Here is a 27,788-nt window from a genome sequence, read left to right as displayed (position 1 = left end):
AGTGGTAAGAGACTTGGACCTGTATCTTATTTGGAGAGACCAATTCAAAATTGGTTTTACTGGTGGAGAAGGACGAGCAGAATGAACTCTGAACTGTGCAACCAGTGCCAAAATGACATTTGCACATTAACATTAACATGAACATTCATGGTATGAGCAGACATTGTGTGCCAAAATCACCTCAATACTTTTAGTGTGATGCTAACGCAGTGAAATTCTAAAGGAATTTGAAGTAATTTTATTCATAATAGTTTTGATGTACAGGTGGTGGTACTGTTGTGTTTGCAGATATTGCTGTACAAGTGTTTGAAATTAGAGAATCCTAATTTGGGGGTAGTGTAGCAGGTAGTGTGACGAGTTATCTCCCTTAGACCAGTTCAGTGCGCGGCAAAATGTTTGTCTGTCTGTGTGTCATTTTTGAAGCGTGAAAGCTACACAATTTCACGTTCGCCATTGAGTCATCATTGTTCGTCGGAGTTTGTAGGTTGGAAACGAAGAAAACAATAAATTCAAGTGCACAGTGACGAGTTTTTATTTGTGAGTACGGAACAAAAAGCATTACTTCCGAAGTCAGCTGACACGCTGTGATATTAATGAAGTATGGTTCAAAGCTGTGCTGAAGCAGAACTCTCTGTGATGAAACAAAAAGTTTCATAGAGGGTTTTATATATGTGAGTGTATATGTGTGTGTAATTGATCTTACCGTACTACAATTTTAACAGATGTACTTTTAATGGTATAGGTTGTTTCATAAAATATTTTTAAAAGTCCATAAATATTAATGTCTAATGTATCCTGTGATGATACCACATCTGTATAGTTGGAATGAAACCATTAAACAGCTGAACAGATCTGCCAGAGAAAAGAAACCATTCATAGATATGAACAATGGATATTTGACAAAGAAAGTAATACTCCCTGTCTCTTTCAGAAATGTTAAAGCCATTGTTCACTTTGTTCTTTTTTTTGTATTTTTTTACAGAAGCATGTGAGTGCATGTACCTTCAAGCCTGTTGAATGCCCAAACAGGCACAATGGATGTATGGAAATCCTCCCCCAGAAATCTCTAGACTCCCACGTGAAGCAGTGTCAATATCGCCAAGTTCAGTGTGACCAGTGCAGACAGCCCATCCCAATAGCCATGGCACAGGTATGCAGCTGCAATTGAACTGAAGTTAGTTATGGCTTGACTGTCATGGAAGTAAAGATAAACAACAACAATGATTTGTGGGATGTATTGGGCACTGTGTGAAAGATGCAAGCATGTCCAATAAGCTATGTTCCTACCATGGACCCCCATACATATTAATGAACCCTATCATGTGTCAAGCTGTCCTGCCACCGTGTTTGGCAGACAGGACCCAAATAATCATGGAAATCCTTGCACACAATCTCTGAGTCAGTACAGCTTTTCAGTGTTATCAGTATTACACATTATGAATGTAATCGTTGTCAGAGAATGAATAACAATATCACTATTATTAGTAGTTTGTCAGATCACCCCTTCTATGCACACATTTTTGTTATGTTGGGTGTTATGCTGTAATATGAAACCAGGAAGTATGAACTTCTTTGTCATTACTGGTAAACACGTGATACCTTAATCACCATGAGCTTTCGTCCTATTATAACTGACGTGGCGTGATATCTCAGGAATACTCCTCTAGATGGCGACACCCCCAACTCCACATCCTGTTTATGATTCAGGAAGTGCTTTTTGTTCGTTGTTAATACCACACAAGCAATATTCCAGAAACATGACTATAATCATGTCTGTACCTGAAAATCCAGTGGTTGACGTATTGAGCGTTGATCTGTGCAATTGGGGTACAATACACTGACCAAGCTAACTAGTGCGATCACGCTCTTCTGCAGCTCTCCTCTCATGACAAGAATTGGTTGCTGAAGACCATTTCCAACCCAGATCTCAACAGGTGTAATGGGTGGGATTTACTCAGCAGTATGACTTTAAACACTTGCTTTCAGCAAAAAAACATTCGGGTAGATTTTCTCTGATTTTATGTAAAATGAAAGATGAAAAGGGTGAAATTCCTTTTCACCAATTCTACATTAAAAAATAATTCTTTAAAAAATATCTGAGAGATAAGCAATTTGTAAGAGTCAGGTTAAGTAAAATAAAACATTCATGCTATAAAAATTACATACTGACTTGTTCTGCAGTAGATACGATGAATCATCAAAAGCACACAATGCTCCATACTACACTAAGGTGTCAAATGTATTACGTGGTTCCTTGTGCAATCTGTGTAAAGTCAATATATACATGTTGCATTCATATTTGCATTGTCTTTACCCTTTGCTACCAGGAAAGCATGATGTCTTTTATTGACAGTTTGGTGTTATATGAAGTATTGTTTTATTGTTCATTGACCTGTTTACACAAGAGTAGCAATGTTGTGGTGCATATATGAAACGAAGCACAAGATTACTGATACTCCATTAATTTCCATTCATTACTCTAAATGTACTCTTAACTTATTCCAGTACTCCTATATTGAACAAATAAGGAGTATGTACTCCTCATGTTGAAAAATTATCTGGAGCCCTGTAGTAACACAGTGGATGGTTATCATAAACATAGCAGAAGAGGCTGATAAAAATTGGAGTATTGTACAAGTTGTAACGATTCCTGTGTTCTTAATTGTCAACATTGTTGTTACTGTTTGGTGTCCTTTAGTGTGCACTGTTGTTCTCTAGTACACCTTGTCCTCTTTCACATGGTTTCTTTCTTTTGTATTTTAACCTGTATTTGTATAACATTAAGCACATTATTCGTTACTTTTGGAACTATTTTTGTACTTCTGACCTTTGATGCAACTACTAATCTTATACTGGATCTGAATTTTTTTAATTTGTTTGTGAACAGAAACACAAGGAGTCGGACTGCCCAGAAGCAAATATTTCATGTCCTTACAAGTGTGGTGCACCTCAGATGAAGAGGAAGGAGGTCTGCAGATACCTACTTACCACTTACCTTTAACAGTCTAACATTAACAGCCTAAATATTGATAACATATACCATCATGTCATCTGTTCTTATACCTGTAAGTTCACTTAAATCTTTTACTGTTTTAACCTCCAAGAAACTATGACTGTATGTTTTATAATGAAGTTCAAAGAACTCATTTAAAATTAATGGTCTTTGGTGTATAATGGCATTGCTTTGGGCAACATGACTGTTGCAATACACTGCATCATCAATTTTGAAGAGGTGTCACAGGGAGCAACAGATTGGTATGATCAACATATGAAATTTAATTTTCTGGGACAAATTACAGAAATATATATTGATAAAATAAACCATGCTTCTGATTATACAAAAAAAAAACCATTTCAGTACTGTTTCCTGTCCATGTTTGTTTGTTTTGTCTGTTAATTGCAATGTTTTGTTTTGAGTGGACTTCTCTAGACGGAGATTATGTAGTACATCTGGGACAATGAATTGCTGTTTTGAATTTTAGCTGGAGCACCATTTCAATGTTTGTCAGAAGAAACCGAAGGAATGCAAATTCAAGTCTGTCGGGTGTACTTTTGCTGTAAGTAATTGCATACAATTATAAGCAAATTTTGTGAAGCAATTTATTTGCATTCAGGTCTCAGGCTCATATTACAAAACTAAATACACACAACAAGTATTAACTTTATACAAACATACGAACACGTTTCAAGATATTGTAAAAAGGAATTTATGACCAGGGTATACATATGAGTCCAGGGAATTTGAGTAGTCAGAAGTCAAAGACCCAAACCCTGAAGTATATATACTGAAAGTTAAGAAGATTCTAATGTGTGTGTTGCAGTCGGCAGGAATATGGGTGTATTACATCAGGTAGCCTAAAAAATGAACCAAAGGTTAATAGCATGAGTAGCAATTCAACCCAGGCTTTTCTTGAAAACAAACTCCAAGTTTTACTCCATTTTCAAACTGAGCTTGAGAATTTGAGAAACGGGAAAAAGACCCAAACAACTTAAGTAACCTATCTACTGAAATCAAATTGGGTACTAAGTTTGAGTTTAGTAACTATTTCAGTTTATTTAGGGATATGCATTTTCTCAAATTTGGGAAATGCTGAGGCTTTAGTTTGTTTCGTGAAAAGGGGGCCAGGATGTGTTAATATGTGATCAACCAAGTCACTCAGTGTAACTGAGTTTAAGGGTCACGTTAGGACCTATGCTTATCTATTAGATCAGCTTATCTATGGTCATCTATGGTAATAAATAGAGTCCTAGAATACTATCTAAGGCTATTTGATTGTGATGAACTTCTCAATTAATGTTTTCAGGGCAGTGCACAAGACATTGCAGAGCATGAAAAGCGGGATATTTCCCAGCATCTGGAACTTGTGACAATGTATACTGGAAATATGGACCTACAGAGCATGCAGATCAGGACTGAACTTGGTGTAAGTTACATGTCTGTGAGGTAGTATGATTGGTTCATTACAACCGATCAGTCATCAAAAATAATTGGTGAGCATCATTTATCAAATTTTCCTGGTTATGTTTGTTAATGCACAAAAAAAGAAGGAGGAAAACATGTAGTTCTTTCAGGTTGTTTTTTTGTAAATTTCACAAGATGCATTTGCAAATTTCACATTTATAAAGGATGACGAGTATGTTAGGAACATTAATTTCCTGGAGTCTTTAAGATACATTCAGTCATGACAAGGAGGAGCCTGTAGTGCTTATGATATGCAACAGACAAACCCAACCTTGTTGAAAATATTGTTATGCAACAAGTGTTCAAAAATTGTTTGTGTTCAATTATGAGAAAACGATCGATTGCTTGGTCATTTAGTCCTTGCAACCAATCTTCGATTATTTCAATTATTTGGGGCACCACTACCGTGAAGTTACTCAGTTACTCTCTATTCCGTCTTCTATGATTTGACAAATATGAGATGATAGGAAAGAAGTATTTTTCTAGTATTTGATCCTCCTCTATAATCATGATAATTGCACTTCTTCAGCGAGCAGGATTGATGACGTATCAGAGAAGTGGAGAACTGATACTGTAAACTGGACACATATGTTTCTTGAATAACAAGTGTCATGTTGCTGATGTATGATTTCCAGTTGACATAGTACTGTAGGAGGCACACATGCATCACAGATAAAACCAATCAACGTTTGAGTGGACCTAGACAGAGGCTATCAGATAGGATACATCATCATTCCAGCTTGTCAATGATGATGAATTGTCAGCACTTTCTACTGATCGTTGAGAGGCTCTATATGCACAGAAGATAAGAAGCTTATTTCACCAAAACCATAAATATTTACCACATATATTCAGACACTCATTCATCACTGTTGTCTATATTCTGGGAGCCTCTCTCACCTAATTCACAACATAACCAGCTTTGTTGGAAGAGACAGCAAATATGTTCCTTGGGATATTAGCAAATGTCACTTAAGAAAGTTCATCCATCACACTGGCAATATGTGGACTGTGTCACAAGCAATGGTAAACTTCTTTACTCATGTTATCAGATTATATATGATGCTAATAAAACGGAATGGAATGTCCATAATTCCCTTGACTTGATACAGGCCTTCATGTTCAAGCCAGTACTGAAAACTGTCATGCCATGGACAAGGGAATCTTTTCATCAACCCAAAGGATATTCCTAGTGGACAGTGTTGAACAGCACTGGTGCTTTTTGCAAAGTGATGCAGGATTCTAGAAATTTCTGTGTATGCAATAATGACAAGAAAAGATCACAGAAGGCAGATTTGAATTAAAATCTATTCAAAAGAAGATTGCTGTGTATTCAAGTAATTGAAAGACAAGAATTTATAGCCGTTTTTTTTTTTAAATAATGATTTAACAACTACCACTCTTCTCAATTTTATGGACTAACAACTTTTGTTTGCCACATCAAATTCATTGATGAACGTGTCTGACCCAGTTTTCATGGATGGGAAATATTTTGTTTTTGGAACATGCCTGACCCAGTTTTCATGGATGGGAGATATTTTGTTTTTGGAACATGCCTGACCCAGTTTCATGGATGGGAGATATTTTGTTTTTGGAACATGCCTGACCCAGTTTTCATGGAAGGAAGATATTTTGTTTTTGGAACATGTCTGACCCAATTTTCATGGATGGGAGATATTTTGTTTGACCAAACTTGTGATATCAGTTGTGTGTAGTTCATTCTTTGGTGTATAACTGATCACATCCTGTTTACCTGCATTAGAGACAGGTTTGGTATGTTGACAGCAAAACAAACCCTGAACTCAACAGCTTCTGCAATCCAGTTATCAAACTACATTCATGAAAGTGGCTACAGAGGGAAATTGAATGGCTGATGATACATTTACAATCGTACAAACCTATTTATCATTAAAGTGAGTACTAGCCAATGTGCTTCTTCAACAGGTAAACATTGTAAAGGGACCTATAGCTAAAACAAGTGCTGTCCTATTGATGTGTCTGACCCTGCATTAAGATGCACTCTTAAGACAGTTTAGGGTGGTGGGGTAGCCTAGTGGTTAAACTTAAAACGTTTGCTTGTCACACCGATGACCCAGGTTCGATTCCCCACATGGCTACAATGTGTGAAGCCTATTTCTGATGCCCCCACCGTGATATTGCTGGAATATTGCTAAAAGCAGCGTTAAAATATGCTCATTCACTCAAGACAGTTTACAGTCACGTAGGACATCTATGGACTAGTGGACTAGTTATGTGACATTTCATGGATGCATTGTGGAACTATGGATACAGGCCTAGCCAACAAACAAAACTGTATCCCTGTTTAATTGCGAGTCAAGCTGATGCATTTTGTTTCAACCAGTGATGTTATCCGATAAATGCAACTGCAAACCATGAAACTGGGTGCAAACTGAGTTAGTTGAACCTTAGGAAATCATACTAAGCAATGACGACTGATGTAAATCGTGGCGTTAGTTACCACAGCAGGGATTTACAGGACGCGAATTCCTGAGTCTTTTATGCGTAAAAATTGACAATGGACACAATGGAATTTATTAGCGCATCCACAGGGACGCAGAAAAAGTCAAAATACTTTTTGTAAAAATTCCAATCAAGTAACAATCAAGTATCAAAGAGTTTGCTACTAGCTGGGTTATGGTATCATTTGCAAATCAATTACTCTAACAACTAATGTGATGATCATGATACACTGTACAATAACAGTATTAATAATATTATTTAAGTGTATGGGACCCCCATTTTGTTGTCTGGGACCGATGAAAATTAAGAGTATGAATGAGTCCCAGGGACCCTCAAAAACAGGACTCAGGTAAATCCCTGCCACAGTTACGTTTGATTATGAAAGGGCAGACTGAAATGGCCTGGTGACGTCAATTCAGTGTGACACAATAGCAAAAGTGTATTTTATCGCTGTATAAAGCATTGTCAGTGCCTGTAGCAAAGCATCTTAGAATAAATCATTAAATATAGTGTTTACAGTTTAGGAAGAACTAGGTTACAAGTATGACTTTGATTCCTACCCTTTACCATTGGTTGGCATCTCTGCTTAGGTTTAAGCAAGCAATTTGGCTGAATGTTTGACTGATACCATTTTTTAACAGGAGATAACAACAGAGAGAGATCAGCTGAAAGCTCAGCTTGAAAGGACTCTTGCTGAAAATGCCTCACTCAAGGAAAGTGTTGGAAAGCTGGAGACTACGGTTCGTGATATGAGGGTAAGCCATGACTGCAAATAATTGTTTGAATACAAATAGCAGATGCAGTGTTTCCAGTGATCTTTTACACCTGAAATTTGAACTAAATTCATGTGAAGGTAGCATGTTAGTAGCCCCTGGTTGGGCTATCCTGAAGATGGCGCCATTCTGTGATCATTAATGGTAGTACCTAGGTTAGCAGCCTGTGAATCCGTTAACATGCTGATCACACCATTCAGTGGTCATAAATAATAGGTGGATAGCCTGTCTGTCAGTGAACTTGCAGATCACATTTCTCTGTGATCATTAATGACAGCAAGTCCATACCCACACCATCATTGAAGCAGATCACCACACTGTAATCATTAATGATAGCAGGTGGATAGCCTGTCTGTCAGTGAACTTGCAGATCACCACACTGTGTTCATTAATGATAGCAGCTGGAGCCTGTCCGTCATTGAACTTGCAGATCACCACACTGTGATCATTAATGATGGCAGGTGGATAGCCTGTCCGTCAGTGAACTTGCAGATCACATTACTCGGTGATCAGTAATGTAGTAGCAGGGCTTCAGATAATATTTCAACATCAGGAGTGCAACTCCTATATTGAATATAGGAGTACTGGAAAAACTTAAGAGTACATTTACTGAGTACTGAATGGAATTTAATGGCGCGTATCAGTAATCTTGTGTTTCGTTTCATATATGTACCACAACATTGCTAGTCTTGTGTAAACAGGTCAATAAACAATAAAACAATACTTTTTCAGATAAATACGTCTGTAAATGATTCTAAGACCAAACACCATTGCTGTAGTGCGTATCTGCTATGTTTTCTAAATCATTTCCTACCGTATCGTGCATATTTTCTATCCGTACATACACCAATACGGCCCTTATCTGGAGCCCTGTAGTAGGTTAGTAGCCTGTCGAACATGCAGAGCAAGCTCCTGTGATTATGAATGATAGCAGGCTGGCAGAGGGGTTAACTTCTACAATATGGTTCTTCGCAGTTGAAAATGGTTTCCCAGACTGAGAGAGTTATTAAGCTGGAGAGGAGGGTGGAGGAACTACCGCGCAAGGAACAGCTGGAACAACAAAGTCGAGAGTTGACAACACTCCGTGAAAAGTCACAGAGTCTGACAGAGCAGATTGCAGGGATGGAGGGTGGTCAGACAGTTGCCCGCTATGGCAGTTTGAGCACAATGGCAGGTTTGTAGCCTGTTAATTTGTGGCTCTGAAACAGCTCTAATCTATGAGCATTTTACAGTGGAAAGTTTGTAGTCTCACAGTGACAAGCAGACAAGGTTTTTCAAGTGATCATTGACAGTAAAAGGTTAGTGGCAGGTTTGTAACCTGATAATCAGTGAATTTACAGATATCTTTATTCTGTGATCATTGATGATAGCAGATAATCAGTGAACATGCTACTGACTCTAGTTTGGTCATTGATAATAGCAGGTTTGATGCCTGTTAATCAGTGAACATGCTACTGGCTCTAGTTTGGTCATTGATGATAGCAGGTTTGAATCCTGTTAATAGCAGGTTTGAAGCCTGTAATCAGTGAACATGCTACTGGCTCTAGTTTGGTCATTGATAATAGCAGGTTTGAAGCCCGTTAATCAGTGAACATGCTACTGGCTCTTTTGGTCGTTGATGGTGGCAGGTTTGGTCATTGATAATAGCAGGTTTGAAGCCTGTTAATCAGTGAACATGCTACTGGCTCTAGTTTGGTCATTGATAATAGCAGGTTTGAAGCCTGTTAATCAGTGAACATGCTACTGGCTCTAGTTTGGTCATTGATAATAGCAGGTTTGAAGCCTGTTAATCAGTGAACATGCTACTGGCTCTAGTTTGGTCATTGATAATAGCAGGTTTGATGCCTGTTAATCAGTGAACATGCTACTGGCTCTAGTTTGGTCATTGATATAGCAGGTTTGAAGCCTGTTGATCAGTGAACATGCTACTGAAGTTTGGTCATTGATAATAGCAGGTTTGAAGCCCGTTAATCAGTGAACATGATACTAGCTTTGATGCCCGTTAATCAGTGAACATGCTACTGATTCTAGTTTGGTCATTGATAATAGCAGGTTTGATGCCTGTTAATCAGTGAACATGTACTACTGGCTCTACCTGTTAATCAGTGAACATGCTACTGGCTCTAGTTTGGTCATTGATAATAGCAGGTTTGAAGCCTGTTAATCAGTGAACATGCTACTGACTCTTGTTTGGTCATTGATAATAGCAGGTTTGAAGCCTGTTAATCAGTGAACATGCTACTGACTCTTGTTTGGTCATTGATAATAGCAGGTTTGAAGCCTGTTAATCAGTGAACATGCTACTGGCTCTTGTTTGGTCATTGATAATAGCAGGTTTGAAGCCTGTTAATCAGTTGATCAGGTTTGAGTTTGGTCATTGATAATAGCAGGTTTGATGCCTGTTAATCAGTGAATATGTTTCAGTGATAATCAGTGAACATGCTACTGGCTCTAGTTTGGTCATTGATAATAGCAGGTTTGAAGCCTTGTTTATGATAATAGCAGGTTTGGAAGCCTGTAATCAGTGAACATGCATGGCTCTTGTTTGGTCATTGATAATAGCAGGTTTGAAGCCTGTTAATCAGTGAACATGCTACTGGCTCTAGTTTGGTCATTGATAATAGCATCCTGTTAATCAGTGAACATGCTACTGGCTCTAGTTTGGTCATTGATAATAGCAGGTTTGATGCCCGTTAATAAGTGAACATGCTACTGATAGTTTGGTCATTGATAGCAGGTTTGAAGCCTGTTAATCAGTGAACATGCTACTGGCTCTCTTGTTTGGTCAATGATAATAGTAGGTTTGAAGCCTAATTGATAATAGCAGGTTTGAAGCCTGTTAATCAGTGTGCTACTCTCCTGTTTCCACGTCCTTTGTTAACATGCTACTGACTCTACTCATTGATAATAGCAGGTTTGATGCCTGTTAATCAGCGTTTGAAGCCAGGTTTGAAGCCTGTTAATCAGTGAACATGCTACTGGCTCCACTAGTTTGGTCATTGATGATAGCAGGTTTGAAGCCTGTTAATCAGTGAACATGCTACTGACATTAGTTTGGTCTATTGATTGAATAGCAGGTTTGTAGCCTGTTAATCAGTGAACATGCTACTGACTCTACATTGATATTGGTCTAGTAGTCATTGATAATAGCAGGTTTGATGATAGCAGGTTTCAAGCCTGTTAATCAGTGAACATGCTAACTCTATTGCCATGAAGTTGCTGCACAGTGACTCTAGGTTTGGTCATTGATAGGAGGTTAGTAGCCTGTTAATCAGTGATAATAGACATGCTACTGACTCTACTTTGGTCATTGATGATAGCAGGTTTCAAGCCTGTTAATCCCTTGTTAGTGAACATGCTACTGACTCTTGTTTGGTCATTGATAATACAGGCTTAGGTTTGAAGCCTTGTTTGGTCAATGATAATAGCATTTGAAGCCTGAACAGTGAACATGCTACTGACTCTAGTTTAGTCATTGATGATGGCAGGTATGAAGCCTGTTAATCAGTGAACATGCATTGATAATAGTAGGTTTAGCTAACTGGCATCTAGTTTGGTCATTGATAGGAGGTTAGTAGCCTGTTAATCAGTGAACATGCTACTGGCTCTAGTTTGGTCATTGATAGGTTAGTAGCCTGTTAATCAGTGAACATGCTACTGACTCTAGTTTGGTCATTGATAGGTTTGAAGCCTGTTAATCAGTGAACATGCTACTGACTCTAGTTTGGTCATTGATAGGTTAGTAGCCTGTTAATCAGTGAACATGCTACTGGCTCTAGTTTGGTCATTGATAGGAGGTTAGTAGCCTGTTAATCAGTGAACATGCTTCTGACTCTAGTTTGTTCATTGATAGGTTAGTAGCCAGTTTATCGGTAAATATACATATATCAGAAGTCCCCACAGCTACAAATCAAACTTGTGACCACTGTAATTTGCAATTAGAAAGCTGTTTACCCATGCTCAAGTTTTCATGTTTCATGGTACTGAAAGACTGCCCTATGACACAGTTCAGTTTCATTTTCTAGTAAAAAAGTAGTCCATTGCTCTTTTTTACTAGAAATTTGTAAACTATCCTCAAAGACTCATTGGGATGTTCCAGCTGTTTAGAAGCATTGTGTGTTATATCAGTATCACCACTTAGACTTCTAATACTTAACACTATAATATCTTCTTGCAGGTAAGGTTTGTATATGCATCATTTAAGCTTGGAATATTTCTAAACTGACTGCCTCTGGAACAAGAATGTCTGAAGCTCATTCTGGTTATTCCCCAACATAATAAACCGAAAATATTTCTGCAGATTGATGAACATTAATATATAAACATGTATATATGTCTTTGGCATATGTTATCCCACCAATGGCATCTGTCACAAAAAAAGGGCGGTGGGGTAGCCTAGTGGTTAAGTCGTTCGCTCGTCACGCCAAAAACCCAGGTTCGATTCCCCACATGGGCACAATGTGTTAAGTCCATTTCTGGTGTCCCCCGCCATGATATTGCTGGAATATTGTTAAAAGCGGCGTAAAACTAAACTCACTCACTCACTCACTGTCACAAAAAATGGCAAATTGTTCAGTAAAACATGAACACATGTGACACAATGCAAAACAGGTAATTGCAGTTGGGTGTCACGGTTAATCACTGTTTCTAATGTGGAAATAACATGCACATGACCACATAATATGTTTTGAAACTTGTACAAAGGCCTTTTCTTTCTCTGATTATCACCGGTTTCAAACTTGGCGGGTAATCAACCCCATATTTGTAATATTTTTATTCTCCACATCTAAGTGGAAGATTTTTTAAGGTAGTTCATCTGTCCATCTGTGCTGTCAGTTTCTCAATGGGGACACAAATTTTCAAACACTGTTTAGGTTGGGGAAATGGAATTGTACACACTAATGTAATTGGTGTCAATCCAAAATGAGTTCTAACATTTGCGCTTTAAATAGACAGGGTTATGTCCCTTTATATGCTTTCCAACTTTGTATTATGTGTAAGATCATTCATGTTGATTCCGACATACACAACTGTGAATATCTTACATGTTAAGTTTGTGTCATCTTGTTCATCGATCTTATTCATTTGAGAAATGGTTTTTTTTATCATTTTTCTATTTGAATTGTTTGATAAGAAGGGCATTGACGGGATGTATTCAAGAATACAAGCATTATGGACCTCCAATCCTTCGACTGTCTTAGAGGACTGTCACTGTTCATCACTCTGGTTATGCAGAGGTAATCAAACATGTATTTTATGATACATTCATAGGTAATTTTTTCAGCATTTTGTACTCAGTGATTCAAGTTGTATCTAAATTGTGCATGTTCAACAGAAAAGTAAATGCATTTTCCATGTGTTTTTCAAGTGTACTTCTGCAGAGTTGAGTTTTCACTGAAACTATCAAAGATACCTGTATAATTCAATATGATTTCTGAGGGTGCCAATTTTAGGAACCGCTTTTTATGTTGCCAGGGGGCAGTTAGCCTGATACCATCTGCACAATTGGGATATGATGATGTGTCAACTAAGGCAACCCGATCCCGGATTTTTATGTGTTGAGGGAGTTAATCTCACAACTGTTTCTGTTAACAGAATACTTCAATCTGCAGTAATCACCGGGTCAGCTCAATTAACATCTATACAAATATTCAGATAACACATTTGAGAACAGACACAAATCTAACTATTTCAGTAATTTACCACCTGTTGGCTAGACTGATCATATCTTTGAGTTGAATATGTGCCTTCAGTTACATGATTTGTAGGCTAGGATAATGTTAATGCATGCTTTACTAATGTGCCTCTGTTCTCATACTTATGATAATGATAATGCATGCTTTACTTTTATGCCTCTCTCAATTAGGATAATGACAATGCATGCTTTACTATTACACTTCTCTTTTACTTATGATAATGCATGCTTTACTTTTATGACTTTTCTCTTTCAGTTGTTTTGCGATAGTGGAAGAGATGATATTTGATATAACAATGCAGTTTTATGTCTTGCATATTTCACACAATGCTGCCGATGGCTTTCTGGTGCTTATTGTATGTACCCATTTTCATTGGTCATTTATGAAGAGAAACCAGAGTTCTTCTTACCTTTGTTTTCAAAGTAAAACTGAGTATTGACTGAGTCAATTCTGTAATACTCTAAATGGATAGTTTGAAAACAAAGTTTTTACACACCTGAATTGTGTCATCAAAACAATTTTGATAACATGGGTGTATCATTTTTAGATGTTAGAAAGCATTTTTACTTTTCTCATTGTAGATGCCTTCACCACTCAGCTTGCTGCGCATGACCGACAAATTGGTATCCATGATGTGCGAATTGCAGAAATGGATCTGAGATTTCAGATTTTGGAAACTGCCAGCTATGATGGGGTCCTGCTGTGGAAGATCCGAGACTACACGCGCCGCAAGCAGGAGGCTGTGAGTGGGAGAACTCTGTCACTTTACAGTCAGCCATTCTACACCAGCAAGTATGGATACAAAATGTGTACGAGGGTCTACCTGAACGGCGATGGCATGGGCAAGACAACACACGTCTCATTGTTCTTTGTCATCATGCGTGGAGAGTACGACTCTCTCCTTCCCTGGCCGTTCCAGCAGAAGGTCACCCTCTACTTGCTGGACCAAGGAGTGGAGCGGAGGCATCTGAGCGATCATTTCCACCCTGATCCCAGTAGCAGCAGCTTCCGCAAGCCCCAGACCGAGATGAACATCGCATCTGGGTGTCCTCTGTTTGTCAGCCACTCTGTCCTGGAGAACCCGACAAACAACTACTTGAAAGATGACACAATCTTTATCAAGATTGCAGTAGAAACAGCTAACCTCAGAATAGTCTAAAAAAATGGGTGGGCGTGGGTAGGGGTGGGGAGAAGGATGCTCTCTAACAGCATTAGAGAGCATCCTAATGCTGTTTGGGAGCATCCCTTGCCTCCCACTGATGGTCACAGCTGACATTGTGGGAGGCTATCAAAGATAATGACATATGTTTAGAAATATGAGTATGTCATTGTTTTTGTTTAAAGATCTCTATCTACAACTTTATGGATAGAGATCACCCAGGCTAGATGTTGTTCTAGCCATCCCAACTCCACTTGCCCACTGTTGAGTCATCCCTAAGAAATACAGTGACAAATGACTATAAAGGACAATAATGAATGTATGAATGAATGAGAGAACAAAGTAGACCTGAAAATGTTCAGGTCAAATGACATGGGACAGCAATTTGCTGCTCAAATACATTCAAAACATATACAAAATATAACTAAAAAAAAATTAAAATCCATAAAAGGTAAAAAAAATATTAAAATCCCCAAAAAGTAAAACAAAACAAAACAACCAAAAAAACCCCTTGTCCTTGTGGTGGGTCGAATACCACTTTGGTAAGTCTTCAAGTGATGACTCAACATGGGGCTATGTTGCCTTTAATAAATGCTTATGAACATTATAATCCATAAGATTTGAATGATGGTTTCTAACAAGAACTATAATGATACGGTTTGAAATATATTATTGGAGATTGAAAGAGCATGAAAGAAACACTACTCATTCAGTCTGCAGGGTCTGAATGTTATGGTTTGTCATTGACACACAAATAAGCTTAATCACTGAAATGTGCTAGAGGTCTACTGTAATAGCTCTTTCATCTGATGAAGAAATATGGGACCAGGTTTAGAAATGGTCACCGCCACCACCCCACGTCATTCAATGTAGTTTTAGTTCATGAAATTTTAGTTTTGTTGTAGTAGCCAGATGGTAAGAATCACTTGTCAGTCTGTCCTACTGGTTGCAGACCTCGGTGAAAGAGGTGAAATATTGGGAACTGATGTGAAAGAACAAATTCAGCAAATATTTCATCTGAGTTGCATGTTGAGTTTATAAACAGACCTTGTCCAAAAGCAGAGCAAAGGTTAATATCAACTCTCCAATCATTCTTTGTCATTATCATTAATAGAACCATCATATTTTCAAGCCTGCTTATCATGCACATGCCCACCGTTTCCAAGACATGATCATGATAGCTTATGTGATAATGATAAATTATTGACCCAACAACTAGATCTTGTCAATGACAAACAGTCTTATAGACCAGGAATGAGACCTGTTTTTCCTTTGATCTTTTAACTTGGTGACCCTTACATCAAATGTGAAGATTCCAGGGGGAGCGGATGTTATGTGTGAATAATGTCCAGCCATGTGTCTTGGCTTAATATGCACCAGTAAGGACGTACTCATTGTTTGGATTTAAAATAAATCATCAAATTTCAAAGAACTCAATCAATGAAAATATGCTTAGAAATAATTCAAGAGCCTAAACTCTGGACTGCTAAAATCACGTCAGCAAGCTGTTCATTACAGGTAAGCTACAGTTGAAACAATTGCTGTATATTAAAGCTATTTAGGATGTGATTAAACTATTACTTACAGTTCTGTATCTAAATGTAGGCAATTTTCTGGCAGATAAGGCCACCAGTTTTCTACAACTGCAGGTCCACTACGATTTCTTCTGGCCATTGGCAATATCATCATCAACTTTTAGGTTGACTCAATACATGGTAGACTGTACTCCCACTTGTCGAAAGAGGCTCAGATTACTCCTGTCATCTTGTATGGTGTCTTTGAAAACTTAACGGGGCATCATTTGGATAATGGAAGTATTTGTGTCCATGTTCAACGTTGTTTCAAATGCACCTCGGCAATGCATTTTTAAACGGGTCATTTAGTGTTGCGGCTGTGAAGGTTCTATCTCGAGTCAGATGCTGACCAGCTGATAATATAGTAGACAAGCTTTGATTACTCTTGACGAATTCTAACCCTGAATTCATATTGAATCAATATAGATTTAGTCCCTTGTCGTGAAGACATAACATGGAATCATTTCACTTCTACTACGTACACAATTTGTCTGTTCATGACTAAACCACACCCAGATCCATCAGACAACTATTGTGAGTTAATCACTAAGTCAGTACACAACTCCACTGACTTTAGGCTACTCAAGCATGGAGAAGTATTTATGAGGCAACATATCCCCACCCCTATTTAAGACTATTCTGATACATAGACTGTTTTTGCTGTTTCTACCATTAACTTTTTAAATGTTGACTTTCTGGCACAAACTATCCGAGTGTTTTATCCATATTTTGCTTATTTGTATGTAGCTTCAAGGTTGTTTTTGCAGCTCTTTTTCATGTCTGTGTTAATAAATGTAATGATTATAATTAATAAGGCTAATAAAGATAGTCAGACATTTCTTCTAGTTTTCTTTCTGGTCTTTATTGACTTGACGTGAGCACCATCAGGGACATAGCAGCAGCTTCAAAGCAATCTGAAGTACAACCGACACCTTAACCCCCCCAAAGAAGTTATAGAATTTCTCTACCTGAGAAAAGAGTTTTGTTATGGTAATTGAAAATTCAACAGGCGAACATTGAATCTACAATACTGGATAATACAGTAGTACATTTTATAACTTTGTTAGGCTTTAATGTGGAACAGAAGTGGTCATATATGTGAGGCTTTTATGCTATTGTGTGTGTGTGCGTGCGTGTATAATATATATATATATATACTTCAGCATTAATCCATCACCACCCTCTATTGATATAAGTACTTCATAATAATTATACTGAAAATGTGTATAGCACTAAAGTGCTTCAAACACTGGACGTTGTATATGCTTTGAAAACGCGTATTATAATGGTAAGTGATTAAAAACAAAGTTAAAGTTTTGTAACTACCAACCTGATTCTCAAGCAGCTCTAAAATAATTGTTTGCACCACCATTGGAGGCCACATTGATTACCTGATGTAGCCATCCCTTCCATGGATAACGTGCCAGTCTCGCATACTGTCAATCATGCTTTGAATTCTCACCATTCCTCATGGGGTGCCTGCCAATTTCAGCAGATTTTGAACAGGAGGATCTCTATCACGAACCTGGAGTACAAGATAGTCTCAGATTTTCAAATGTGACTATGTTGGGGCTCCTTGCGTTTTCTGCACGTGGGCGATGAAATCGAGCTTTGGCATCCACTAATATCGCACGACTGGAAGGGATAGTTATGAAAATGTTGCACGACGACGGATCCAGTGCTACCATCACTGACCCACCACCAAAGGGTTCAGCTGCATGGATCATTACCAGGTGATATCCCTCGTTCCGACATGTCATGCGTAACGTGTAGAAAATAGGAATTTTCATCTGACCAATGAACCCTATATCATGCTATAAGGCTCCGATTGTCTCGGAGCCTGCACCACGCCAAACGTTTCTGTCTGAGCTTATAGGCGAGGAAGGATGTCTGATCGGACGACGTTCCCTCAGACCGCAGCCTTCTTGTGATGGTACTGGTGGAGAGTTGGACTCCCGCGCTAGAATCTCCGGCATTGGTCTTTGTATTGTGTCTCACTAGGTGAATTAGGATTTTGTCATAACGGTCATTGGTCTTCCAGGTCTTGGACAATCGTTTACCATTCAATTTTGGCCATTCAATTTTGTCCATCACACCAACACTGATTTTCGCTCTCGTTTTTCTGCAGCTATTTGTATGTCCTCTGCCAGAAGTCGGAGTAGGAATTATCGTCTTTCGAGATATCCATTCATATTCTCCTTGCAAAAGCCTGCCGAAACCGTGGTTGCACCTGCTCTGCACTGTAGTCGTCAGACAATATACAGTCTGAGGATACATTTGCAACAGAAGGGCGCCGTTTTTTCAGATCGTCCAAGGCCTTGGGCGTCGCGTGTGACGTCGCACCAATAGGACGTACAAATGAGGTAAGTCACCTCCCAAAAGACCATCAGGAATCAACTGCGCTCGGCAAGTTTCTGAGATAGGCAACCATACACAGGACCTAACCTGACGCAGTTTCCTTGCGCTCAAAGTGTATGATGGGAAACCCACTGTGTCGTGGCTCTCTAGTGATATTTCAACATGACAACGCTACGCGCCATACTGTCGTTCTTACGCGCAACGCCTTGCGTACCATGTTGCCTTCCCGTTCCACAGACTGGAACCCTGGGTTTGCCCTTTACCCTGAAAAGCTGGGGACCCTAAGGGCCCAGAACCATAGAAAGTTGTGGGTCCTGGCCCCGAGGTTATAAACACATTTTCGTGCTCAACTCAGTTTCGTACTCAAATCCGTGCTCGTGCTCAAAATCACGCTCAGCTGAGTTTTGTACTCAAGCTGAGGTTATAAAACGTTTTGAGTCCGTTCACAGCTGAGTACAACTCACACTCGGTTTGAGTATGCTCAATGTACTCTTTGTTTATGATACATGCGGCAGTTTGGAACTCTTCCATCTAGAAAGGTAAGAAAACGACCCGGATGTTGTCGTCTGCTTATTTACAATAGCAACGGTGGGCGTGGTATGCCTCATCCAAGACGTTCTGCAGAGAGAGGGAACTCTCTTTGGAGATATTAAGGGATGTGGTGTGAAGTCCATCCATCGACAGCGTACCGATGGGTGGCAAGAAATCACCGACGCCTTAAATGCGTACGTTTTTCGACATGATTCAGTATGCGATCGTTTTCTAGTATAACTCTAAAAACTATTACCACAGTTTTATAGCCTCGGGGCCTGATCAGAATATGTAGGCCGTATATTTTAGTTACAATATAGTCATTCACAGGAAACAAGACCATAAGGACCTAGTAACCAAAAGTGTTGCGAGGGTTCAGTCGGCTTCAGGCCTGAGGACCGACGTTTATTTCGAATGCTGCTTGAACCCGATCGAACTCATGAGCTGAGAAGACGAGTGCGACAGCAGATGAATCAACCCCAGACCTTGCAAGCAAGCCAACCTGGTTCTCTGGGTACGATGCATTGGCGTCAAGGACTGCACAATGGCGGCCTACTCTACTGGGAGACACGTCATATATTTACAATATTGAAATCCAGGAACGGGTGGTTAGAATTATTTCTCAGTATTTTCATCAATACGATAGCAAACTATACGCCACCAGAATAACGCCCTTCGTTACTTTTAGAGAAGGGAAACGTTTGTTTATTGTGAGTCGGAATCAGAATGTTCCGCAAGGTTATCCTGTCCAAAGAGAGACATCATGTTTCTGTCACGGCAGCCCTGGGAGGCGAAGTTCGCGTTGGTGGGTGGATATGGAAAGCCCTGCAATATTTTTCCAATACAATTATGCCGCAATCAAGTGTAAAATACATTTTTACTGATTAAAATGGTCAATAATGAATATTTTATACATGTAAGTCCACAATTGCGTCCATAATCATAAAATTATAAAACGTCATCGCCACAGAACATGTGTCTCGGTGTTTGTTGTCTGATACTTAATTACGTCATCTGCACATAACTAGAGAGATTCTGCTGCTTACAAATAGAGACAAATACGAAAAAAGAAATGAAAATCTTCCAACATTCATGAGAAGACTGTTAAAAAGCACCTGCAAGAATGAACACACAGAAAATGTAATGGATAATTGCAAACTCATCACGAGGAATACAAAAACACAAACTGCACAACAAAGAGAGGACCGTTCCACTGCACAACCATGCAAACATGCTTGCAGTAATAACTTAGTGAACAAGACAGAGCAAGGTCAAGCTGCTCACACGTGGGGTTGGGGGTTGGTGGGAAAGGAAGCTGCCCCCGTAGCATTTTTTCGCAAATTACTTTTTTGAACATCAAAGCATTGACATTAGGGCTGTGCAATATTACAGGTACAGTATCTTGCGATACGATTATCGCGATATGGTTCAGATTCTGCAATATATTGGGTCATCCAGAGTTAGCTCCCTTTGAATCATCTGCCCTTGCCATCCACGGCAACAAAATGTGCTCTAAAAGTGCCAAATATACTTTTTTTCAGTTGGTTTCATGTAACATTTTACAAGAGGAAGTGTCTTCATAAGTTGCTCCAAAAGTGCCAAATATTTTACCAAATGCTTCAAGTTTTGCGGGTTTGAATGGTTTAATATGTGACGTTTTGGAGGAATTAAATGGCCTCAAATGCACCAATCTTTTGAGAAAAGCACGAGTTATGAATGGCAACTTCTTGTTGTGAAGGACCAAGCATGCACTCCGAAACGTCGTGTTATTCACAATAAAGAAGTTGACATCCATAATGCACTTCTAAATGCCCTTCTAAGATTTGACAAATCTTTATTTGGACGTATTAGTAGAGCCTCTGGCTCTGAGAGAAAATTTCACATTATTTTGTTATTTTTGTTTGTTTCATAATGGGACATACATGTATGTTATCAGGCCAAAGTCTTATACACTTTGTAGGACTGTATAATGACATTCTAGTCAAGGATGTAAGTTACTGGAGGTCACATGAGATTTTAAGCTCAAGTAGTTCACCTAAATCATGTTTTTGTTTCATTTTGCAATAGTTCATGTCAACACATGTTTATGTTGGAGTTGAATCTGAATGAATCACTGACATACAGTAACAATAATTACATACTGCATTGAAGTGCACACTGACCATGAAAATCATGTTATACTTTTACCTGTATCTTTATTTTCGCAAAACTTTGTTGCAATACAGTACTTCATTTAAACATTCTACACTTAGGCTCTATATTATTTTATGTATCTGTAAACCATTGATGTAAAGCCATACACAATGGGGACGGCTCCATGCATTTCCTGAATTCCTACAATTATTCTCATTCTACTCACAATTACATATCATGTATTTACAGCAAACACAATAAATTCTTCTTAACAAAACACGTGCTCATGTTTACAAACACCCAATGATGTGCATTTCATCACATCCGCTTACATTACGTCATCACACAATTGGACACGTCATCATATTTATATTACGTCACTTTCTTTCATTCCTCCGCCATTTTAGATAACCGTCATTTTATCAACCACTTGTTAGCAGTTTCATTTTATCATCTTTTTCTCAGTTTCCCTCCCACCCTCCCCATGTTTGCCAAACCGTTTTATTCTATCACTTCTATTTCCTGTAACTTAAAATCACGCTTCTCATCTCAAACTTCCAAAGACTATAACTGTTATCAACCCTATCTCTATTTTACATAACCTTAATCTCTTTACCCACAGATTTCATACTAAATATGTTTAACTTTGTTAACTTTTAGATTGAATTAAAATGACGTCAGGTGGCGAGGTTCGGGGCGGACGCGGGACCGATCTCTCGCTCGATTTATACCTCGCTGCTGCTGCTAGGCAGTCTATTTAGAAGATAAAGCTTCTCTGTTTTCAATTTTGAGGTCCTTTATCGTTGATTTTAAGACCGCTAAATATTTAATTTAAAACGCGTAAGCGTGAGTTTTTAAATTGAACATTTAGCGGTCTTAAATCAACGATAAAGGACCGCAAACTTGAAAACAGAGTAGCTTTATTTTCATTCTATACTAGGCACATAAAGAAACTGTGCATTAAAAATAATTTAAATCTAAATTTATCAAACCTGTGTAGACACATAAGGATTTAAACTCAGAGATTAGTGACATGTATCCAACATGCATGCACGTGCCACGTTCCGTGACGTCAGTGGGTTCGTCCTTGAGACGGGCAGTACATTGTTGCACGTGCATTCCGGGAAAGAGAAACAGAGCAAATGAATGCCACACAATACTGTCACTTTGGAAAGCTCAACCCCTGCCCTTGCGATTGTTCAAAAAATTAAACGGCTATTGAACTGAACCGCATAGCATACCAAGGCTCACGTCTGCACAACGTCATATGAGGTCGTTGGGATTGTCCGTGGGGGAATGTCTCAACGACAAGTGGCTGCACATTTCCACTGCCACCGGAACACCATTTCTGCACTGGTGAGACGCTACCAGAACACAAATGACGTCATCGATCGGCCACGTTCTGGACGTCCACGTGTAGCAACGCCAAGACAGGACATCTGGATAAGGGTGACCCATCTTCGCCACAGGTTTCAGACTGCAGTGATGACTGCCCGAACCATCCCAGGACTTCACCGTATCCACCCCAACACAGTTCGACAACGTTTACGTCATCACGGGATCAGACAACGACGTCCCGCCATACGGCCTATCCTGACACAACGTCATCGACAAGCTCGCCGAATGTGGTGCCGAAATCATGTCCGCAGACCCTTGTTTTGGTGGAGAAATGTTGTTTTCACAGATGAGTCCAGGTTTAACATTTCCCATAGTGATGGACCTCAACGTGACTATAGACGCGTGGGAGAACGTTATGCACAGGCCTGTGTCTTGGAGAGGAATCGCTTTGGTGGTGATTCCGTGATGATTTGGGGTGGAATAACAGCACGCCAAAGAACTCCTTTGGTGATTGTTCAGGGGAACTTCACTGGTGTGGGCTACAAGGATCAGATTCTTCGACCTGTGGTCATTCCTTTTCTGCAACGTCATGGCCCTGGGTTAACATTCCAACAGGACAATGCCCGCCCTCATACGGCAAGGGTTGCTATGGATTTCTTGCAACACCACAACGTTGACTTACTGCCTTGGCCTGCAAATTCACCGGAACTCTCCCCGATAGAGCATGTTTGGGACGAGATGGATCGACGTCAACGCCGTGTTGCTCATCCGCCAGATAACGTCCTTGACCTTCCAACAGAACTTGAGAGAATCTGGCGTGGCACCCCACAAGCCTGCCTTGCACGTTTGATAGGCTCTATGCGTCGTCGATGCACTGCTGTTCTCAATGCCGATGGTGGACATACCCGTTATTGAGCTTGTGACATGGTCGTTTGACCCCTGTCCCGCTTGTGGACTCGTGACGTCATTGTGATTGACTTTTCAATTGAAATTCTCCCGACTTGTTATGGTCTCATGATCCCTCCATTAAAGTTTATATGTACCTTTGACATTGTTATCGTACTTATCAACTGGGATAATATTTTGACAATGAACAGTTTCTTTATGTGGCTAGTATAGCACGACTGATAAAAACCGTCGTTCTAAAACCGAACTGTTTGGCGCGCAAGAACACAAAGCGTGAAGGGGCCTTTTACCGGGAAATCGCTAGGAATCGTCCCGTTGAGGGACAGGTTGTGTAATGAACAAAATAAGACATTTTCAACAACAAAAATGTTTTATTTCAGGAACCAGAATGTTTGTATTTGTAATAAGTAGCATACACAAATAAAAAAATACAGTTTATACTGTGAGCAAGTACAATTATTTGATTTTTCTAAAGCGAATTATTGATCTCCCCTACTGTATGACAATCGACTCGCCCCAATTCAAACCGTGAACTCGCTAAGTTTAGTCGCCGCTAACTTTATTCACGGAAATAATTGTTGATAACCACCCTACTATTCCCAATTTGGAAAAGACCCGACATGCAACGTTTAATGTGGGATACATGGACAGTGGAAGTGGAAGGACTGGGCATTACGGCCGGGACGGAAGCGGTCAGGTTAGGACGTGTGTTGTCGACGTTATGCCCGCTAGATGTGTACCCGGTTTGAATATACTGCCGCTTTTGCGCTGCTGACGGAATTTCCAGCTTCGTAGTTTCTTCACTGGGATTAGGGTCAAGAAATTCTTCTTCAAACCATTCGCTTTTTACTTCAAAAACACCAAAGATGCTGCCGAGGTAGAAATTGCCGATGTCCGACATGCAAAATGTTTGTTTACAAACAATACGGTCAACGAGTTCGTTGTATTCATACGCGGCGAATCGGTCACTTTAATTAGCGGTCTTAAACTGCCATTTAAGTACGGTTTTGATGAGCTCTCAGCCAATCAGAATCGAGTATCACACCATGTCGTGCTAGAATTTCCAATAGAGGCTACTTCCAACCTTCGGGTGGTCAAAATAGCATTTAGAACATCGCCGCTACCTGTCTCGTCTGTTCAGGGTCCAACGGAGAGCAAGTACTTAAATCGCTTTCGCTTGGCCCTGCGTCCGGCTTCGCCTTCCACACCTGGCCTTTGTTAATCCAATTCTCTACTTTGTTATCATTTTGTTGTTACATAGTTTATAGGAGAGTCGGACAATAATACTTGATTTATCTGTAAAGCCATACACAATGTGGACGGGTATCCTGAAGTATGATATGTAATAAGAAGATGATGTCGCACACAGAGAGCTATTATGAATGTATGATGTATGCACTTGGACAGAAAGATTCCAGTCAATATATCACAATATGCATTGCAATATCTCTTAAATTATTGCAATATATCGCGATATGAGAATCAGGGCAATATCCAGCCGTAATTAACATAACACTCTTTTTGAGTGTCACATACCCTCGTCTAAGCCTGAAATCCACACCTCAATTACTGACGCAAAGATTGCGGGCAACCCATGTGACAGATGATCGGTACCAGAATGATACACCTAATTACATATGACTACAACAACCATTAATGAAAAATATAAAGAATCGAGGCAATGACATATACTACCCGGAACCCGGAACTGAACGCATATTGTGCAATACAAAAGACTTAACTAGAAAAGGTTTGCATTTAATCCACATGACTCCAAGAGATAGGATAGACCAAATAAAGAATAACACACAAAACATTGAATACACAAACATTGATTGGTGGAAAAATAAATAAATAGTAGTGGGCAGTGTGGCTTGTGAAAGGTCTTTCTCCACTTTTCGAAGGATCAAGCTGTGGACACGTGCAACAAAAAGCACTGAACGTCTAACTGGTCTGGCAATGCTGCACACATACAGAAGCACACCTTTGATACTAAGTCTATGCAATATCTACTCTAGGTAGACAGACTGGAAGAAATTCAAACAGCTAAAAGTGTATAATGGAGTCAAAATCATTTCTGATAGTCCCTTGGAACTGTAAATGTGTTAATATCAAGTGTTAATATCATGGTTGATCACAAATAAAGCAAGCTTTCTGATTGACAAGTTGCAATGAGTAAACTGAGTGAGTAAGTAATATTGAACAAACCTGATGACATGTATGTGATGTAAATTTCATTTGCATAATCGGCGCGAACCAGGGCCTAGATTTTCGAAGCTCTCTTAGCGCTAAGATAGTCGTAAGTGCCATACATTAACATTAACTTACGACTATCTTAGCGCTAAGAGAGCTTCGAAAATCTAGGCACAGGATGCCAAGGTGTGTTGGACGTCAAATGGTGAGTGACAATGCCTCTGGGTGCAATGCAGAAAAGTATTGGAAGAGAAATCCTCACTAACCCTTATGGGATCATATATGCCAGCAATTAAAGGACATGACTGGTCCCAATTTTGAAGTATACCGTGCCATTCTTGAATATGATGGATTAAATAGGTAGTACATGGAAATGCATCAAAATACATATAAACAACTCTAGAATTTGAGCAGCATCATAATATTAAAATCTAGGCACTTGAAAACGTGTCTCATGTCCACACTCGTAACTCGGTGACTTCATATTTGCAGCGATTTTTATAATGATTAAGTGGTTGACGAGTTTGTTGAAGAACCGAACAAGAAAGTATCACTCCTTTTTCAGTACAATTAGTTTGATAAAATTGACCTAAATAAATATACGTTTCTAGCTTTGCTGCAATGAACTGAGCGTATATTTCCAAATCACTAAAGCTGCATTAGAAGGTATTGTTCTGACCTTGAAAAAGGTTTCCTGAGACAAATTGTTTTTGCTTTTCGCTGCATGTATGTCAATCATAAGGTTTCCAACCATTTCCTTGGAGTGAAACGCAAAAAATGTTATCCTCTTGCTTTTGTTTGCGATTTATTATAGCAAATCAATGTGATATGATTCAAATTGTTTGAGACAGCGATCGCGAGTTGCAATGTAACCCATACGGCCACCACGTTGGCTCATATGACAGCTACCGGCACGGGTCTGCGGCAGACATTAGAATAAATTATACCCTGTTTCCTAGAAGAAACGACCGGGAGTATCTTTTCCTCGACACTTTGTACACCAGGGTGCCGTTGTACAAAGCGATCTTAGCGCTAAGGTGACCGTAACTCCCATACTAACGTAGACCTAAGGTAGTCTTACTCTTAGCGCTAAGGTGATCGTAACTCCCATACCTTAACGTAGACCTAAGGTGACCGTAACTCCCATACCTTAACGTAGACCTAAGGTAGGCTTAGCGCTCCGGTTGTTTTGTACAACGGCACCCTGGTGTTTAAAGGAAAACACAATGGTAGAGAGAAAACAACGTTTAGTCATGGTCCCTGGTATGAATAAGACTATAGCCCCAGCATTTATTCAAGGAGCAAAACGAGCAAGATCTCGAGGATTTGCTTAAGATATTTTTGTGATGATTAAACTCATTTGCTTCACTACATACATTGAGTGAAACACATGTCAAATAAATATTTTCTATCAGTTTTTACATATTTTAAGATTACCGAAACTTACCTTTCGTCCACATTGATGAAATTCGGCTCACCAACTTCCCACGAAGTCAGGCTGCTCTGGGCCAGAGATGAAAAAGGGCAACACGCACCTGAAGACCTTGACGCCATCTAGAGCATGAACAGATGAGTTTTCTGGATGTTACAAGTAAATGCGCTGACCTATGATCATTTAGGATTTTCCTAATACGTGACGGGATGTGTCGCTATAAATATCACTAGTAGATTCAGACTGGTTCACCCGTCGCTGAGATACCTTAGTTGTGCGTGCGACGTTAAATAAAGCAAATAAAAACAACAACAGATTGGTCCATCTCTGATGCCAACAACGACTTTTTCAAGTTTTGTAGCCTCAACAAATCCATTATGTAATGATTAAGACATACGGTCAAAATAACAAGAGAATTATAAACATATTTCGCGGGAAATACATTACCAATGACAGCGTTTCCTTATAGCAGATGATAGTCTGTTTCAAAATGCTGAAGTGTACCCAGAGTTCAATGCGGTTCTTTCTCAGCCTATTGTATCATGTTTCAATCGTATAATTTTCACCGATCTTCACATCTAATTTAACATAGCATTTCGACTGCCATCACACTGAACACTAACGTAACGTTTCGTCCACATTAATGATGTTTGGCTCACCATCTTCAGAGGAAGTCAGGCTGGCCAGGAAGCCTGGCTGTTCTTGGTCATTCAGAGATAACAAATGGCGGCTTCTGCCTGGAGACGTTGACG

General features: G+C 39.4%; 1 protein-coding gene and 1 long non-coding RNA gene across 4 annotated transcripts in view; one reads left to right on the top strand and one right to left on the bottom strand.

Annotated features, from left to right (window-relative positions):
• Window positions 1-14,571, top strand: part of LOC124267061 (TNF receptor-associated factor 3-like) — a 40,106-nt gene extending 25,535 nt beyond the window's left edge. For both annotated transcript variants that reach the window (XM_046701899.1, XM_046701900.1), the window contains exons 6-12: window positions 983-1,150; window positions 2,888-2,968; window positions 3,483-3,557; window positions 4,305-4,424; window positions 7,585-7,698; window positions 8,692-8,890; window positions 13,994-14,571. In XM_046701899.1, the coding sequence (XP_046557855.1) occupies window positions 983-1,150; window positions 2,888-2,968; window positions 3,483-3,557; window positions 4,305-4,424; window positions 7,585-7,698; window positions 8,692-8,890; window positions 13,994-14,571 (1,335 nt within the window). The remainder of the gene's footprint in view (window positions 1-982; window positions 1,151-2,887; window positions 2,969-3,482; window positions 3,558-4,304; window positions 4,425-7,584; window positions 7,699-8,691; window positions 8,891-13,993) is intronic.
• LOC124267063 lies at window positions 555-27,788 on the bottom strand. 2 transcript variants are annotated; one of them, XR_006895932.1, is made up of 4 exons: window positions 27,696-27,788; window positions 27,052-27,158; window positions 1,003-1,158; window positions 555-631 (listed from the first exon to the last, which is right to left on the bottom strand). It is a non-coding gene; the product is annotated as an uncharacterized LOC124267063 (long non-coding RNA). The 2 variants fall into 2 exon arrangements; XR_006895933.1 differs by having other exon boundaries at window positions 555-582.

The sequence above is a fragment of the Haliotis rubra genome, unplaced genomic scaffold (assembly GCF_003918875.1).
Source record: "Haliotis rubra isolate DU_JTF1 unplaced genomic scaffold, ASM391887v1 Scf13, whole genome shotgun sequence".
In the NCBI taxonomy this organism is placed as follows: domain Eukaryota; kingdom Metazoa; phylum Mollusca; class Gastropoda; order Lepetellida; family Haliotidae; genus Haliotis; species Haliotis rubra.
Note: the sequence above shows the minus strand (reverse complement) of the source record. Positions and strands in the feature narration are given on the sequence as shown.